The following is a 19,392-nucleotide window of genomic DNA, read 5'->3' on the forward strand; positions in this document are numbered from 1 at the left end:
AAATTGGAGAGACATGGTGTTGTGGTTTAGCCTCAGACGGCAACAAAGAACCACGTGCCGCTCGCTCGCGCCTTCCTAATACAGGAAGAATCGTAAGAAAAGGCAAGACTCTTGGGTTGAGACAAAGGCAGTTTAACAGGACAGCAAAGGGAACAGGCAAACAACAACACGGATAGGGGAATATTCAAACGCGATTATGGAACCGCCGCTCCCCGCCGCTCGCTGGCCGGACCCGGGACGCCCCAGCCTGCTTTTAAGCAGCAACTTCCTGCCCCCTCCCCCGGCAGCTCAGGGTGGGCGTGGCTCACATGGCATGGAATACCAGGAAAAATTAACCCTATCCCCACCGGAACCAGGACATTATCCACCCCTTATTCCATACCATCTATGCCATGCCCAGCAGGTTCCAATGAATTCCCACCACTTTCCCCTGTTATATATATATATATATGTATACACACATATAATGCCCTTAGTTTATGGGCCATCCCTCCAAAGTGTCCGTTGAGTTCTTTTAATCCACGGCTTTGGGCTCCATCTGTTAGAACAGTCTCTCAGGGCAGGTGAGATGCTGGGTGGTGCTGGTCTGTTGCATGCTGTATTTTTCGGAGCTTGTGGCTGGTGCACCTGGTGTGGCTCATGCACGCAGTCCGTGGGCTGAAGATGTAGATCTTGAGGAAACTGCTGGGCGCCAGCTGCTGAGATCAGTTCTTATCCCATCATCCCTGTGCCTTACTTGTAGTACAACTGATAGCGATTATAGCAATGAGGACATACAGTGACAGTGTTACTTATCAATTAACAGCACACAATCTGATTCATTGGCTATTCTCGTCCAAAATCAGATCCCCATGAGGTACACATCGGACTTCCCCATCCTTCCGCATCACGCACCAAGTGCACCCAGGTCCTTGGGCAAAAGCAATCCCACGGATGGGTTTGCCTTTGCCTGAGGCAGGACTAACCCAGACTGTCTTCCCTAGCATATTCTTCATGTGCACTACGGGGACTTTATCCACTTCTACAGTACGTGGAAGTTTTGATTGGGCAGGGCCAGCCCGATTGTTAGATCCCCTGGTGTTAACTAGCCAGGTAGCTTTTGCTAAATGAGTATCCCAGTGTTTGAAAGTCCCACCACCCATTGCTCTCAGTGTAGTTTTTAACAGTCCATTGTATCGTTCTATCTTCCCAGAGGCTGGTGCGTGATAGGGGATGTGATACACCCACTCGATACCATGCTCTTTGGCCCAGGTGTCTATGAGGCTGTTTCGGAAATGAGTCCCGTTGTCCGACTCAATTCTCTCTGGGGTACCATGTCGCCACAGGACTTGCTTTTCAAGGCCCAGGATAGTGTTCCGGGCAGTGGCATGGGGCACAGGGTATGTTTCCAGCCATCCAGTGGTTGCTTCCACCATTGTGAGCACATAGCGCTTGCCTTGACGGGTTTGTGGCAGTGTGATATAATCAATCTGCCAGGCCTCCCCATATTTGTATTTCAGCCATCGCCCTCCATACCAAAGAGGCTTCAAACGCTTGGCTTGTTTGATCGCAGCGCATGTCTCACATTCATGGATGACCTGTGCAATAGCGTCCATGGTCAAGTCCACCCCTCGGTCACGAGCCCATCTATATGTCGCATCTCTCCCTTGATGGCCTGAGGAGTCATGGGCCCACCGAGCTATGAATAGTTCACCCTTACGTTGCCAGTCCAGATCCACCTGAGCCACTTCAATCCTAGCGGCCCGATCCACCTGCTGGTTGTTCTGATGTTCCTCCGTGGCCCGATTCTTCGGTACGTGGGCATCTACATGGCGTACTTTCACAACCAGATTCTCTATCCGGGCAGCAATATCTTTCCATAGTTCAGCAGCCCAGATGGGTTTGCCTCTGCGCTGCCAGTTGCCCTGCTTCCACTGCTGTAACCACCCCCACAGAGCATTTGCCACCATCCACGAGTCAGTGTAGAGATAAAGTACTGGCCATTTTTCTCGCTCAGCAATGTCCAAAGCCAGCTGAATAGCCTTCACCTCTGCAAACTGGCTCAATTCACCCTGTCCCTCACTGGCTTCTGCAACCCGTCGTGTAGGACTCCACACAGCAGCCTTCCACTTTCGATGCTTTCCCACAATACGGCAGGACCCATCAGTGAACAGGGCATATTTCTTCTCATTTTCTGGCAGTTTATTATATGGTGGGGCCTCTTCTGCACGCGTCACCTCCTCCTCTGGTGACATTCCGAAATCCTTGCCTTCTGGCCAGTCCATGATCACTTCCAGAATTCCTGGGCGACTGGGGTTTCCCATTCGAGTTCACTGCGTGATCAGTGCAATCCACTTACTCCATGTAGCATCGGTTGCATGATGTGTGGTGGGGACCCTTTCTTTGAACATCCAACCCAGCACCGGCAGTCGAGGTGCTAAGAGGAGCTGTGCTTCTGTACCAACTACTTCCGAAGCAGCTCGAACCCCTTCATATGCTGCCAATATCTCTTTTTCTGTTGGAGTGTAGCGGGCTTCAGATCCTCTGTATCCCCGACTCCAAAACCCTAGGGGTCGACCTCGAGTCTCCCCTGGTGCTTTCTGCCAGAGGCTCCAGGTAGGGCCGTTCTCCCCGGCTGCGGTGTAGAGCACATTTTTAACATCTTGTCCTGCCCGAACTGGCCCCAGGGCCACTGCATGGACTATTTCCTGTTTGATTTGTTCAAAAGCTTGTCGTTGCTCAGGACCCCATTTAAAATCATTCTTCTTCCGGGTTACTTGATACAGAGGGCTTGCAATTTGACTGTAACCTGGGATATGCATTCTCCAAAAACCCACAATACCTAAGAAAGCCTGTGTTTCCTTTTTGCTAGTTAGTGGAGACATAGCTGCTATTTTGTTGATCACATCCATTGGGATCTGACGGCGTCCATCTTGCCATTTTATTCCTAAAAACTGGATCTCCTGCACAGGTCCCTTGACCTTACTTCGTTTTATGGCAAAACCAGCGTTCAGAAGGATTTGGACTATTTTACTCCCTTTCTCAAAAACTTCTTCTGCTGTGTTTCCCCATACAATGATGTCATCAATGTATTGCAGATGTTCTGGAGCTTCACCCTGTTCCAGTGCAGTCTGGATCAGTCCATGGCAAATGGTGGGGCTGGGTTTCCACCCCTGGGGCAGTCGATTCCAGGTGTATTGGACGCCCCTCCAAGTGAAAGCAAACTGTGGCCTGCACTCTGCTGCCAAAGGGATTGAGAAGAATGCATTTGCTATATCAATCGTGGCATACCACTTGGCTGCCTTGGACTCCAGTTCGTACTGGAGTTCTAGCATGTCCGGCACGGCAGCACTCAGCGGTGCTGTGACTTCATTCAGACCACGATAGTCTACAGTTAGCCTCCACTCTCCATTAGATTTTCGCACCGGCCATATGGGACTGTTAAAGGGGGAGCGAGTCTTGCTGATCACTCCTTGAACCTCTAGTTGACGAATCAGCTCATGGATGGGAATCAGAGAGTCTCGGTTAGTGCGATACTGCCGCCGATGCACCGTTGTGGTAGCAATCGGCACCTGTTGTTCTTTGACTCTCAACAACCCCACAACAGAAGAATCCTCCGAGAGACCAGGCAAGGCAGACAACTGTTTAACTTCCTCTGTCTCCAAAGCAGCTATGCCAAAGGCCCAGCGGTACCCTTTTGGGTCCTTAAAATACCCTCTCCTGAGGTAATCTATACCAAGGATGCATGGAGCCTCTGGGCCAGTCACAATGGGATGCTTTTGCCACTCATTCCCAGTTAGGCTCACTTCCGCCTCCAGTACAGTCAACTCTTGGGATCCCCCTGTCACCCCAGAAATACAAATGGGTTCTGCCCCTCTATAGCTTGATGGTATTAAAGTACACTGCGCACCCGTGTCCACTAGAGCCTTATACTCCTGTGGGTCTGATGTGCCAGGCCATCGAATCCACACAGTCCAATAAACCCGGTTGTCCCTTTCCTCCACCTGGCTGGAGGCAGGGCCCCCCTAATACTGGTCATAGTATCCATTACTCACTTCTTGCATAAATGACTTGGAAGTTCCTTCAAGAGGATCAGAAGCAAGATCAGGCCTTCTGCTTTGTCTGGGGAACGGCCCTTTTCCTGGAGGGATCCCCTTTTGTGGTTGTCCTTCCTTGCAACTCCTGTACCCGTGTCCGCAGGATCGAAGTAGGTTGTCCATCCCACTTCCTCATGTCCTCTCCGTGGTCCCGCAGGTAGAACCACAGGGTGCCTCGTGGTGTGTACCCTTTGTACTCTCTCTCTTGAGTGGGGAAATGCCTGCTTCTAATAGCTGAGATGCTGGCCCGTGCAGGTGGGGAGTAGAACATATTCTCTTCAAGTTGCTGGACCTTCCGCGACAGTTTCTCCACAGCTGAGACAAGGGGGGAAGAGAGACTTTCTTCATATCGCCGGAGCCGGCCAGCTACCTCATCCACCATTGGTCCCTCTTCACCTTTCCATTCCATTACTGCCAGGGAGTACATAAGCCATATAGGAATTTATGTAACACAGCCATGAGAACAAACCAAGCAACATGATGACCAGTGACTATTTACCTAATAAAATAAATGCATACAAAAAAAAACCCAAACCCGTTTTTTTTCCACGTTCTAGTTGGATTCTGTCGTTATCTCAACCCTTCGAGCCCCACGTTGGGCGCCAAAAAGGACTGTTGTGGTTTAGCCTCAGACGGCAACAAAGAACCACGTGCCGCTCGCTCGCGCCTTCCTAATACAGGAAGAATCGTAAGAAAAGGCAAGACTCTTGGGTTGAGACAAAGGCAGTTTAACAGGACAGCAAAGGGAACAGGCAAACAACAACACGGATAGGGGAATATTCAAACGCGATTATGGAACCGCCGCTCCCCGCTGCTCGCTGGCCGGACCGGGACGCCCCAGCCCGCTTTTAAGCAGCAACTTCCTGCCCCCTCCCCCGGCAGCTCAGGGTGGGCGTGGCTCACATGGCATGGAATACCAGGAAAAATTAACCCTATCCCCACCGGAACCAGGACACATGGATTTGATGGGTGGACTGCTGTGTAGATAAGAAATTGGCTGGATGGTCACACTAAAAGAGTTGTGGTCCAACGGCTCAATGCCCAAGCAAAGACGAGTGATGAGTGGCGTTCGTCAGGGGTCGGTACTGGGATCAGTGCTGTTTAACATCTTTGTCAACAGCATGGACAGTGGGGATTGAGTGAATCCTCAGCAAGTTTGATGACAACACCAAGCTGTGTGTTGCATTCAACATGCTGGAGGGAAGGGATGCCATCCAGAGGGACCTGGACAGGCTTGAGGAGTGGACCTGTGTGAACCTAATGAAATTCAACAAGGCCAAGTGCAAGGTCCTGCATGTGGGTCCGGGCAATCCCAAGCCCAAATACAGGTTGGGTGGAGAATGGCCTGAGAGCAGCCCTGAGGAGAAGGACTTGGGGGTGTTGCTTGATGAGAAGCTCAACATGACCCGTCAATGTGCACTCCCAGCCCACAAAGCCAACCAAATCCTGGGCTGCATCAAAAGAAGTGTGGCCAGCAGGTTGAGGGAGGTGATTTCTACCCCTATACACTGCTCTGGTGAGACCCCATCTGGAGTACTGCATCCAGGTCTGGAGTCCTCAGCACAAGAAGGACATGGACCTGTTGAAGTGAGTCCAGTGGAGGGCCACGAAGATGAGCAGGGGGCTCGAGCACGCTTCCTATGAGGACAGGCTGAGAGAACTGGGGTTCAGCCTGGAGAAGAGAAGGCTCTGGGGAGACCTTATAGTGGCCTTCCAGTATCTGAAGAGGGCCTTACAGGAAAGATGGAGAGGGACTCTTTGTCAGGCAGTGTAGCAATAGGATGAGGGGTAACAGTTTTAAACTGAAAGAGGATAGATTTAGACTGTATGTTATGAAGAAATTTTTCACTATCATGGTGGTGAGACACTGGAACAGGTTGCCCAGAGAAGTTGTGGATACCCCATCCTGGGAATTGTTCAAGACCGGTCTGGATGGGGTTTTGAGTAACTTGGTCTAGTGGGAGGTGTCCCTGCCCATGGCAGGGGGGTTGGAACTCGATCATATTTGAGGTCCCTTCCAACCCAAACCATTCTATGATTCTATGATACATAATCTTAAGTATCTTGTACTGGGCATAACAATGGAAGCATGAAATGTCTCCCAATATGAGCATGTTGGAAATTTTTGTTACAAAACTCATCGCAGGGTTCTATGGTAAGAAAAAGTGATAGACATTTACAAAGTCCTCAAGCAAGTTAATTTTACCCACTCAAGCTCACCCATGCATGCACACACAAGCACACTCCCATTCATACTCAATTCATACAAATCTTAAGCTGTGCTGTGAGAATCTGTAAAGATGTTGATGAAGGATGGGAACTACAAGGCACTGGATAATTATGCTGAGTAGGTAGCTGCTACATGAAAAATACCGTGCTGTAGTAGAAAAGTTGGGTATCTATTATCTTAATTTCAGGCTAGCAGTAAGACAGAGGAGAATAGGAAAAGAAGTGGAAGCCTCTATCACCCATCTGCAATACTGACTGGAGAAAAGACCACCATGTTGTTATATCTTAATAAGAACAAAGTTCTTTGTTATTAAATCCTTAAAAGCAGCTGTCCCAGTATACCTTCCTAGATGAGGCTTTGTCTCTTTGCACAGGAACTTGCATTACTTACTTTCCTGTCTTTTAAGACAAAAGACAGGCTGATCACTTTGTACTCCTAAAATCTTGTGATGTCCTGTTAGGTACCCTAGAAATGGAAGCATTGTTCACATAGTACTACTGGTGTACTATTTATACAGTATAAAGTAGTTCTGAGGATCTTTGTTCATCCCTGTCCTGGTTTGAGATAGAACAAAACCAATTTTCTTTTTAGTAATTTTACTTTTCAGTTAAGTCTCTTCTAACTGGATGCATATACTAAAATTAACAGCATGTTCTTCAGACAGTGTCTGCCTCCAGAGTGATGAGGCCTGATGTTTGTATTAATGCCACAGAATGGTATGCAGAGAGGCTCTTGCTTATACTTATTGCTATAACAACCAAGGTCAGCTAACTTTGTTATGTTACCCCGACCCAAGTCAGAGGGTCTGAAGTGGAAGAGCCTAAAGGGGTCCCAGCTGTAGGGAGGAGCGGACAGGACAGGTGACCCAAAACTGACCAACGGGGTATTCCATCCCATCTGCATCCTGTGCAGTATAAAAGCTGAGAGATCCAGGGGGTCACCCTCTTTTCTTCAGTGGCCAGCATCAAGGAGGACTCTGTCTGTTCTTGTGCCTCTGATCCCGATCTGTGTGTTCCTGAATCCGTTTTCCATCTGCTGCTGAGTCCAGTCTGTGATTTTTCCCAGTGCCTGCCGGCAACGTGATCACCATCCTGGGAGCACAACATTGGTTTTAAATATGTTTGCATATATTTCATTATTTTCTTATTAATATTACATTTTTTCTTTTTATTGTTCATATTTTGTTAAAGCTGTTTTAGTTTTGTTCCAACCCATAAATTTCTCTCACTTACTCTCCCTTCCTTCCTTCTGGAAAGGAAGACTGACTAATAGAGAGCATCTGTCATTCATTTAGTGTCCAGCCCAACCTAAACCTCGATAATCCCTTAGTTTAGGGTACACAGATCTCAGTAAAATAGGTAGTGTCTTTCCAAAATCCCAGCATCCCAAAGAAATAAAATGCAGAGATCAAGGAGCTAATCAGACTTAGACAGTTGCACAGTGAAATATGTATATTGTCTCTGCTTTGCATACCATCAAACATGCTAGCAAACATGCTAGCAATCCAAACTAGGATATAGAAATTTTCAGAATGAAGGTGTTTATCTAACAAAATACAGGAAATTTTCATTGAAAAATGGAAACTCATGAGCTGCTGTTACTTTAAGTTATTTATACATAGTTATCTAAACCAGAAAACTGCAAAATTTTCTAATTGAAACAGGAATTTTTAAAGCCAAGTGTGATGACTCCAGAACATTTTTTGCCTCATTGCAATATGAAGATTATGATAGTCGTTTTAAAAGAAGATTTAACAAATATATTAAATTCTTCCGCAATCTAGCCTGTTTACTTCATTACAGCTAGTGCGCAGCAACCATGAGCTTTGCTCCATTCTCCTCTCTTTGTAGCCTTACTTTTTAATTTTAGAGTAGTCTTTACTAGTACAATGTCAAGCATTATTCCAACTTCTTGAAATAAAAATGTCTATATTTTGCTGGATTAATTTTAATGGAAACTGAGATATGCTTGTGTTTTGTAGCCCTCAGAAGCTAGGGTTGGGGGGAAAAAGGAAATGCTAAATATAAAAATGGCATGGCTTACAATTTTCAGTGCACAATTTAAAAAATGAACTTGTATTTTTGAAATAAGATTTCTTCCACATTTACAGAACATGCTTACTATCTAATGTCAATGTTTGATATGTCTGTATGTATTTTTATCATAGTTACACTAGTGTAATCAAGAATTTTAGCAGGATATATTAAGAGATAACTAAAGGACTGAAAATTATAATTTGCATGATTAGGGTAATGTGTCTCTTTCTCCAGCTTTATTACTATTTCTCATTTTTGTCCTTTAGATCAGTGGTAAATTGCAGTCAATATGCTTTGTCTGTGTAGTTATAATGATTCTACCACCTCTGTCAGACACATCTAATTGGATAAACGTTTCCTGTCCTTTATGGAAAGACTGTAGAGTGAATGTGTGCTACAGATCACTTTTCTTCTTTCCTGTTCTTAATTTGAGGGTCGTGCATCTTTTCTATTTGCATAACTTGAGTATCCCAAAGTGCTCTTGTATGTTCCTCTTCAGAGTTTGCTCTGGGCTTGAATTCAAGGGTCTGAGATTTATCAGACATAAATTTCAGATGGAAGGTTTAGCCTTGGTTGTGATCAGCGTGAGCTATAGGAGTACTCTGTTCCAGTAAGAATTAAAAACAAAGCAACTGCAGATCACAGTCCTATCATCCATCTGAGACAGTGGTTTGGGAACTGAAGAAATGCAGTTAACGACTAGTTTTGGCTGGAAGATAATAGCTAACACTGTGCCTTTCAGCTGGACCTGCGGTATGGCTCAGATTTGCAATGGAAGGCTTGGCTTTCCTGTGTCATTCTGCTCCTAGATGTTTTCCAGGGCAGAAAAAAACAGGATTATTTAAATGGCTGTATTATCCATCAGTGCTGGATCAAACACAGGCCTGACTAACAGTGAATGGATATTAGCCAAAGGCTGTTAGGTAAAAATAAAGTACTATTCAACCTATGTATTATGCCAAATATATTTGCATAGTTTTAAAGTGGCACTAAACACTTGCCACTTTAAAGTACAATCTTAGTGTGAAATCTCTTTTCCATAGGCGTTCATTGTCAGACTACTTATGGGAAACGTATCAGAGATACAATTCCTAAAGTTAAGTTCCATTTTTAGCCTGTTTTTACTCAGCTCTTCCTGAGTAGAAGCTTGTGGCTCATAAGCTGTATTATCTTTATTGCTTAGTCTAGGGAAATTGGTATGGGTATGCTTGCCTTTTCTTTGGGGCATTCATAGCAATGTATGTTTTAAATTCTGTTTCCAGAAGTAAACCTCCAGATTTCCAAGTTAATTTCAAATACATATTGCAGTTCTTACAGTTATACCTTTTTGCTTTCATTTATGGAAGCTGAACGTTCAGCTTTTTTTTTTTTTTAATGAATACAATAACTATATTGTCATCTGCTGTACATTATAACATTCAGCTAACACATATATTATTGTTCTAACCGGGAATCATTAATCACTGCTTCCTATAGATGTTGTTTACCCTGTGTTTTCATTTTATGTAGAAAATAGTCTGTATTTTTCTACTCTTCTCTTCCCTGTGTTCTCATGTTTCCTGGATATACTGTTCAAACATTACTTTAAACCAAGCCATTGTGGGTCCAAAGTGTCAACTACTTAGAGATCTTTTTAAAAGCAGCTTAAAAAGGCTTGTATTTATGGACAACAGAGAAATTATGCATTTTTATAGTGAGATTATTTTTGAAGACAGAGAGCACGGTATCATAGCCCAACAAATACTGACATCTGCAAAACTGGGCTACAAGTTCGATAAGACATAATATCCTAAAATGGTAATAAGAGATCTTATATGATAAACTACTAAACAACTTACTAATGGAGCCGTTCAGAAAAAAAAAAACAGTCTTTTTCTTGAACAAGCGTAGACATTTTCTGTATAATATGGTTATGATACTGAGGTGGTCGTGGCTTAAAAAACTGTGAAGTACTTTTTAGGCTTTGAGATTAGGCATATGTCAACAATGCATATTGGACTGAGGACAGATGTTTTTAAAGCACACACATGAAATCTGCATTCCTTAAATTTCTTTAGTTTTACTACGTTTTATTTCAGATAACCATCCTTTTATTGAAATATAGCCTCCAGATTATTTTTGAAATATAGCCTCCACGTAAGCCTCCGGTTCACGATGTATGACAACAGTATACTTGGAAGAGCTTTTATTTTATTCAAACACTAGAAAGCAACTAGTACAAACTTGATCTACACACCAAAACTGTCTGATAGCATCCAAATGCTTCTCAGGTATTTCTTTGTTACTTGCAGGTTTTGCATCTTCAATAATTTTTTAAAGTATTTGAGTTTCTTCCGTTTTCCTATAGTTAACAGCTTTAGTACGTGTTGCCTGTGGTGTTGCAAGCTGTTTGGATCAATTTTTGCTTTCTGCTAATTTTAAAGGCTGATTTTTTTCCCCTAGTAGCATCAATGTCAACATTTTATTTGCATATAGTAGTAAAATGCTTTTGCATACTTTACACTTTGTTATGCATAAGGTAACCATTTTGTTACATGATTTGGTACATTAACTTACTTCTCACAGACATCAGTGAACTCCTGGTGATAAATCGTAATAACAGATTTAAAATAAAAATAAAATGGAAGCGAATCCTTAGAGCTTAGTTCTGTTTCTTTCTAGAGCCCCTACGTTTTGTTTTTAGCAAGCCAGAAGGATAGAAACGTTAGTTTTTTAACAAAAAGAGAGAATATTACAAATTGCATAAGAGCATGAGTTGGATTTTTCAGAAAAAAAGTGAATTCTAAGACTTAGAGTAAAATACAAATAGTGGCAGCATCGCAACAGTACAAGCAAACAACAAAATCTGCAGAAAATTTAACTGAAAAAATTATCTGTTTTTTGTCTGACTTGCGACTTAGTCAATCCGTTTTGGGTCCTCATGGTTTTGATAGTTTTCAGCTTGTTTCTTTTCCCTACCGAATTTCATATGTGCATTTCAAACCAAGCAGGCATTCAGCTTTCTGCTTTATCTTATTAATGAATATGCGGCTGTTTGCTGCACATGAATTTTAGTCAGGAAGTTACTAATCCGTTCTGCAGTGAGAGAGGAAGTTTCTGTTAATGAAGTTGGCATAGTTGTACTTCGGCAGTCAATGAAGTTGTATTCTAAATTAACTGCAAAGTGAGACCAGCATACCATTCAGTGTCATTTTTGAATTACCTGATTCCATGTTCTGGTTTCAGTGTTGTTGTGTTTTTTTATTTTCATAGCTTTGCACAAATTGAGAAAATGTGTGTTGTTAACTAAAGACTCTGCAAACTTTTACTGTGTTTATGCTAACCTATATAAAATTCAAATGGTGTCCTTTTGGGGTCAAGTATAATTCGAAAGCTGTAATATTCATGTAAGGTCAGTTATTGTTTTCTGCTCCCAGTCTAAGGTATAGGTTAATAGTGATTAAAATAGGGAAATAGAGTAAAAGTCTGGATAATTTTAGAAAATACGACTCTTACCAGTTAGGAAATGTTAACTATTTCTTTCATGCACCAAAAATGGCTCAAATATAACTAGGGAATTCAGGAGAGCTGTTTGGTGCCTAAACCACAAAAGGCAGCAGATCTAAAATGGTTAACCACTGTCTGCTTATGTTTCATCTGAAACTCGTGAAAAATAATTTTGTTCCTTTTTTTCGTTATTTACTTTCATTTTGTAAGTAATTTTCTAATGCTGTTGAAACTGGTTAACTGCTGTGATGAGTTACCTGTCATAGTGCCAGAATTAAGCATTTTGCCCAGCATATTTTGTATAAAGCACAGTGGAGTAAGTAGGTGGATAATCCTGATTCCTAGCACCAAAGGATTAAGTTGGCTTTTATACTTTAATTAAAACTTTTTTTACATAACTGAAAAACTCTTAGAGGAGTATTATATTTATGTCTTCAAACCATTTTGAATCCTATGTCAGGAGCTGAAGGGTCAGTAAAATAATAAATTCTGCAGAAGGTAATGGAACTATCTTAAAGTATAGGTTCAGATTTAGAAATACTTCCAGAAGTTGATCTTCTGCCTGGTATTTGTAATTATAATGTGTAGTGAGAGAGAAGTTAAGAATTCTTCACAGATTAACTGCCTACTGCAGGTAGATTTACCAAGTAATAACAAGCTCATCCAGAAGAGTTCAGTGCTACCATGATACCAGAGATGAAATTTGATTCCTTATTAAAGTTGATTAGAGTTTCACTATCGTCTTCAACAAGTATAGGATTTTACACTGGAGCATTACAGATAGGTGTCTTTTTTCCCAAGCATTGAAATTCGTAAAGTTATAAAACTATTTGTTAATCACGCCAGCAGTCTTTCTGTTGAAGAGTGTACCTTGTGTCTGTCTTCTGTTATTGTATATTTAGATTCATGTCAGGAATGCCTAGAATATTGAATGTATGTCTTTCATGGGAACTTCCTTTTAAAGTAAAATATGAGACAGTGCTGCGTTCTGTTCACTGGAAACAAAATGAAATGTTCCCAACTGATGAAACAGCTTCTCAGAGTAATGCATCAAGAGTGGAATTTCTCATCACATTTCTGAAGTTAGCATGGAATTTTACAGTCTGCACAACAATTCCAATTTGAGTGGTTGTTAAAATACACCTTCCTTAGCTTCAGGGTTTTTCTTATTTTCTTTTCTAGTGGCTACAATTCTTTTTCAAAAGTGCAAAGCATCCAACTTGTTCTCATTGAGACCTGGGAGAGAGTAAATTCTCAGTTGTGTTGGAATTGACAGGCATGATCTTCAGCCTGTCATACTGATTGTCAGGAAAACACTTGACCATCCAAACCAGCATTCCCATTTTATCATTGTGATTTTTGCCCTTTATAAAAGGTTCTGAGAATTGACTTGTGAAGATTCTGTGCTTCCAAGTAGCTTTCTCAGGCGTTCTATGCTTATGAGAGAAATTTGTTGGATTTGAAAAGTCTTCCACTATCCTCAGACAGTAATGTTGTTTTTTCTTAAAGTTAATGAAACGTTATTTTTTAGTTAGATCATTATTGGGAAATCAAGCTATTTTGAATGGGAAAGATTTGATTCCTTTTGGTGTAAATTAGCTGGTCTTATGGTATGTTGTTCCTAAGGTAAATTCCACAAGAAATTGGTAATGGTGATGTAACATCACCTTCAGGAATTCTGTAATGCATTGTTGATGCTCTAGCTTCCCTTAGTAATTGTGTCTTCTGTTATTTACAAAATAAATAGAAATGTGTAAATTCTTTTGCTACTTTTCATCAAAATTTATTTTGAGGTGAAGAAACCAGAGCGAATGTAGATGGTATGATCTTATTTATGAAGAAGTGAACAGAAAGGATGACTTTGTACTTGATATTTTTGTAGGTATAAGCCTATGCAGAAAGTGGATGGAGTTGCAGATGGCTTCACAGGAAGTGGTCAACAGACAGGCACATCTGTTGAACAAACTGTCATTGCCCAAAGCCAGCATCATCAACAGTTTTTAGGTATAAAAACAGGTTTTATACTGCTGTGTAAATAAGATTAACTTCATCATCACTGTGAACATCAAGTCACGCAAGTGCAGTAGTTGCTTCTAAAGTTATCAAGTCCTCTTTAAAATTCTTACTCACAACACAGCAAAAAGGCAGTTAAGTCATGTGTTCTGTGTTGTGAGGTTTATGTAGTATTTAATATGCATCACAGAAGTATAAAAGGAAAAAAATGCAAATTCTGTATTTGTGTGATACATTTAATATTATATAAATCACAGTGTAGTTGCTGTGCAAAGTTATATTAGACATGCATATTGAAATTCTGGCGATTGAAGCTGTTCCCTGCATGTGTATTACAGTGCGTTTCATGTTATAAAAGGTGGGTGGGGAGGGTGGCGGCGTTGCATTACTATTGTAGATTAGACATCCAGTGTGCTGTCGTATTAGAAGTGGAAAAAGCCAAGTAATTTGAACTAGAACCCCAAAGTTCATGTTGAGAAATGTCCTGAGTTGTGGATTCATTGATCCAGCTAAGCATTCTCAGTAATGAAAATAAATGGTAATTTAGTTACTTGTTTATGTAGAAAGAATCTTTGGCTGTGTTGTTGCAGATGATGTAGGCTTATTTGGTTAGGATTTTCAAGCACCAAATTCTTTGGCCTAATTTCGCTTTTATTGAAATCCTTGGAAACATAAGCATAGCATTAAAATGTTTTGAATCTTCCTTCAGTCCAGCATTTTTCCCCTATATTGGCTATCTCTTGGAAACATTTGTGACAAATTGTAAAAGCACTTATTGTCTCTAATTGAAATTCTAGTAAATTTCAAGTAAAAATGTATATTGAGTCTACTAAGCCCCATCATACCTGATTATGTATAAACTCTTCAGTTGAACAAGAAAAAAACTATTCAAGGATTAATCTTTCATACACTGACATAGATATTTTCCTTCATCATATAATATTCTGAAAACGTGTGTGTTAGCTTTTCTATATAGGTGTAGTATGTACCTGACATCTTTTTGATGTCTTCAAAAATAATTTTATATTTCTTTTTGATTAAAAAAGGCAGGCTGAATTTGTTTACGATTTTAACATACAACAGGAATGAAAGACGTCTCTCTTTGAACATTATGACCGTTTGGAATTTACTTCTTTGTGTCATCCTTACATGTTTTCTTAATCATACTGTAACTAGCACTGTTCACAATAGCCCCCTTTCATTATGTTGTCATGGAAACAGATGCATCTCGAGTACTTCCAGAGTTTGGAGAAGTTGAAATATCTTCTCTACCAGATGGTACTACCTTTGAGGACATCAAATCACTGCAGAGTCTTTATCGAGAGCACTGTGAGGTATTTATTATAAACCATTTATTTTTTAAAGTTCATGACTTCTAGTGAAGGTCAGTACAAGACAGTAATGCCAATTATATTGCAGCCATGTTAGTGATATGTGACTTTCCCCCAGGATATTTTGCTTATTTCATTGGAAAGGACATTAGTAAAAAGATTTTTCTGGACGGTCCCCTTTACAGGGGAAGAAACTAATATATGTGAGACACTGAAAGTGAAATGTAGTTATGCGTATGTTTTCAGAATGTTAAAGAAACTAGACTTCAGATTGTACAGGCACAAGTACATGTACATGCGTTTAGTACATGTACTAAAATATGCTTCGTTTTAGTCATATTAGAAATGTAAATTATGGTAATTTCTTTTTTTACATTGAAAGCTGTAACTTTTTTCTCATTTTAAAGAAACATTGAGACATTTAGGCCACATCTGATATCAAACAATGTCTTTTAAAATTCTTTTTGAAGGTGCTTTCAAACCTATAATGAATTATGAAAATGAATAAAATGGCAGGTTTCCTTTGTGTTTGCAGAAGCATTAAATATTTTCCTTGGGTGAATTCCTCTGATATGTTTGCATAGGCCATGCTCATTTCTGGAGGCTTCCGTGCGTGTGCACTTGGCCTTAATCAAGTCCCTGTGCACACCAGTTTATAGGGATGGATAATTGATGGATATTAAAGGTATTAAAACCAATATTATTAGAGAAATGTACAGTATGCCTTTGTTCCACTACATGAAAAAAGCTATAGATCTAGTTGGGGTTGAGAGTGGGGGGAAGCTGGATAAAATACCATCTGTACTTGCGTTTTATTTTCTCAGGCAATACTGGATGTGGTTGTGAATCTTCAATTCAGCCTGATAGAAAAATTGTGGCAAACTTTCTGGCGCTATTCTCCCTCTGCTCCACCTGATGGCACTACTATTACTGAACCAAGGTCAGTAAATGTTTCTCTTTGTTTACTGCTTCTCAAGATATTATAATACAAGTGTAAAAAAAAATCCTATTGTTTTTTCCTGCAGAGTAATATCTTTTTTTCGTATGCTAATTTTTCAAATTAAATTTATGTTGTCTGGCATTTTTGTATAGTCTGGGTGTATGCCAAAGTGCAATCTTGAAACAATTGTGCCATCCATTTTTTTCTTTGCTTGGACAATTACAGTAAAGGTGTCTTTTCCCAGTATTCTATCCAGTTCTTTTAAGCCAAAAGGATCATTTATAGCTCTGCATAATTTACAAGCTGTAGCAGAGCTGTGGAGGCATTTTTAAAATCCCATTTCCATGCGACACAACGTGTAAAGAGGTTCTGTCGGGTGTGGTTGAGACATCTATGACATCTTTAAAAAAATAATACATTTTAACACCCATTGCAGGTTTTTACCTGCTGAAAATGCATTATCATTTATTCATTTGCTACATTTTTTCACACCAGCAATCTGAGTGAAATTGAAAGTCGACTTCCAAAAGCAAAGCTGATTACTCTGTGCAAGAATGAGTCTATTCTGAAATGGATGTGTAACTGTGACCACGTGATGTACCAGGCTTTGGTGGAGATTCTCATTCCTGACGTCCTTAGACCTATTCCTAGTAAGTCGAACACCTGAAACATTTTGTAAGGACTTTTGTGCATGCGTGTGTATGGTGGTGGTGGTCTTGTTACCTCACAGGGCAGCTTTAGGAATGTTTGAAAGTTAGGAAAGTATTGTCTATCATTTATCTTTAATTTCATTGTATAGGAAGTTGTGCTGAGAGTTGATGTATGCTTTGTATTTTAAAAGTAACTGAGGATTTTAGTGCAGTTGGAAGATCCAGTTTTCAAGATACATTTTCATATTTAAGGTACTTCTCTCTGTGTGTTATATTTTGAGATAAAAATGTTTTCCTTTTACCTTGGCTCTAGACTACCTGATAGACTTAGACGTTAAGTCCTGTGGCTCTGAGCCAGCATGCACTAATGTCAGTCAGTCCCTCCACTAAATTCGGCATTTTTTAGTTTAAACATATTAATCTTTGATTAATGTGAAAAAAAAAAATGCATAAGATCTTTGCAATTCCATTTTTGGACAGTTAGTCTTTTGTTCCTTATCAGTGGCTGCTGAAATCAATTTTAATGACTGTTAAGGCAGTGAAAAATTAACTCGACATTTCTTAGACCAATTTACTATTCTAATCTAATGTTCTTTGTGTCATACATCCTGCATGAGAGAGTCAGTAACTGTCTGGCCACTCAGCCATTACCAGGAGTACAGCTTTCTTTTCAAAGTTAATTTTACTAGAATCTATCGTTGCTCCAGAAGTGTGTTTTTATGGCTATTTTTGTTAGAAAATGAATTTATCTGAAGAAAGTTGAACTCCTTTACAAAACTTTCATTGTCTCGCATATACTGTGCTAAATATTATAAAGAAAGTGCATTAGCAGCCTGCTATAAACCTCGTTACTCCTATATCTTATATCTTTTCCATGAAAAAACAGTAGTCGCTTTATAAAGTTGGATTTTTATTTTTTTTTTTAATTACGGCCTTAAGTAGTTTTGCAGCTAACAAAGCAATTTTGTCATGCTGTGAACACCTCTTCTGCTATAGTGACTCCAGCAGTAATAAGCACATAAAAATACCTGCAGGTACTGCCTTGCAGAAAAGTTTTATTGACTTTTTGCTTGTCAGTGAAATAAAATTAGGTTTTATTAAATTATGTATCATACTAAAAAAAATTTTGGAACTGGAGGTGTATAAAATCTGAAGGTCGGCTTTTTACAAAGACAGTTTTACCTTGTGTTTAAGGAAAGAGTAAGTTCTTGGAAGAGATTGACATAATTCATCTTTTAATCTGTGCAGCAGAGTAAAGCAAAAATGTTCTCTCAAATATATGCAATTATTGACAACCATTACTTGTATAAATTATTTTGCATTGGTTTGTATTTGATGTTTTATTTTCCTATCTCATGACAATGCAATAGGTAGGATATTAATTTTTGAGTAATATCACAAAACCACAAGCAAATAGGCAACGATAAAAAACCCCACAAATTTAGTTACAGCACTTAATAGGTTAAATTAGAACTCTCTTCCAAAAGCATATTATTTTATGAATAAAAATGTGGTACAGACATGGTTTTTCATCAAACCTGCTTTTTGCCTTGCTTTTCACTTGCTTCTCCTTCACAGGCTGGCAGTCTCTAGAGAAGTTTTTATATGATACCTTCTTAGCTTGTGGTGTCTTCCTGCCGTGTTTCATAAAATGTAGTGGGCATCACCAGTACAGCGTTACAAGAAAACAGGACACAATCATTTACTATCAGTAACTACAGGCATCAGATCCTTTTCATGCTATTTCTTTCTTCTTAGAATTACCAGTCATATTTGAATAATTGATACCTACTGTGTTTGACATTCGTGTTTTTGGGATGATTATCAGACTTCTTGATGCAAACACATCATCTGATCCCAGGACAAATTCATCGCAGGAGACTTCTGCCTCTATTTTGTGGACAGTCCAGTGATTTTCTGTTCAGAAGTCCACCCACCAAGCTACCTTTGGAAGACTAATGTACTTTCTTATTTTTATCTTTAGGACAAGAAATGGCTTTTTCTAGTCAGCTTTCCTGTAATGATGATCCATACAAGTTCTCTCTTCACTGTTAAATATTTAGAATATTATTAGTTTTTTAACTCCTGCTTTTGAATTAATATATCTCCAGCCATTACAACAGACCAAGAGGAAGGCTTAAAGTTGTGTGTAATGGTTGACTGTGACCGTTGGTGGGTGAAGTAGACAAGTTCATCACTTCCTGTGGGAAAACAGGAGTTTATAGGAAACTTTGGACTCTGTAAAGGAAAGGGGGCTGAAAATGCTTCATCAAAGGCACGTTTATGATTTTTTTTCCTGAATAAATGGGAAGATATTGACAGCAGCTGCTCAAAATAGGGAATTATATTGATTTGGAAAGTGCTTGATGTAACTGTATGATTTTTTTAAGATTTATCTTTTTTCATGTCTAGATTTTTAGTGTTTTTCTTTTAGAAAAGTCTTACTGTGCTACTCAGCTGTGTGTGATACATATTACTTGACTAGAAAAAAAAATACCATTGAGGAAAAAAATGCTTTATTTTTAACCTCTATGTTAAATTTGTCAGCTAAAATGTTTAGCACCCACAGAATGAATGAAGAACTGCTGTATATAAAACAGCAAAATTCCTTTTCCTAAGAGAAGCAAAAT

General features: G+C 40.0%; 1 protein-coding gene across 6 annotated transcripts in view; it reads left to right on the plus strand.

Moving 5' to 3' along the window:
• RFX3 (regulatory factor X3) overlaps positions 1 to 19,392 on the plus strand; it is a 140,380-nt gene that overhangs the window by 105,869 nt on the left and 15,119 nt on the right. For 4 of the 6 annotated variants that reach the window (XM_063320044.1, XM_063320042.1, XM_063320039.1 and 1 more), the window contains 4 exons: positions 13,711 to 13,832; positions 15,033 to 15,175; positions 15,997 to 16,112; positions 16,608 to 16,762. In XM_063320044.1, the coding sequence (XP_063176114.1) occupies positions 13,711 to 13,832; positions 15,033 to 15,175; positions 15,997 to 16,112; positions 16,608 to 16,762 (536 nt within the window). The remainder of the gene's footprint in view (positions 1 to 13,710; positions 13,833 to 15,032; positions 15,176 to 15,996; positions 16,113 to 16,607; positions 16,763 to 19,392) is intronic. The other 2 variants (XM_063320041.1, XM_063320043.1) reach the window with 1 other exon arrangement.

The sequence above is a fragment of the Chroicocephalus ridibundus genome, chromosome Z, assembly GCF_963924245.1.
Source record: "Chroicocephalus ridibundus chromosome Z, bChrRid1.1, whole genome shotgun sequence".
Classification (NCBI taxonomy): Eukaryota; Metazoa; Chordata; class Aves; order Charadriiformes; family Laridae; genus Chroicocephalus; species Chroicocephalus ridibundus.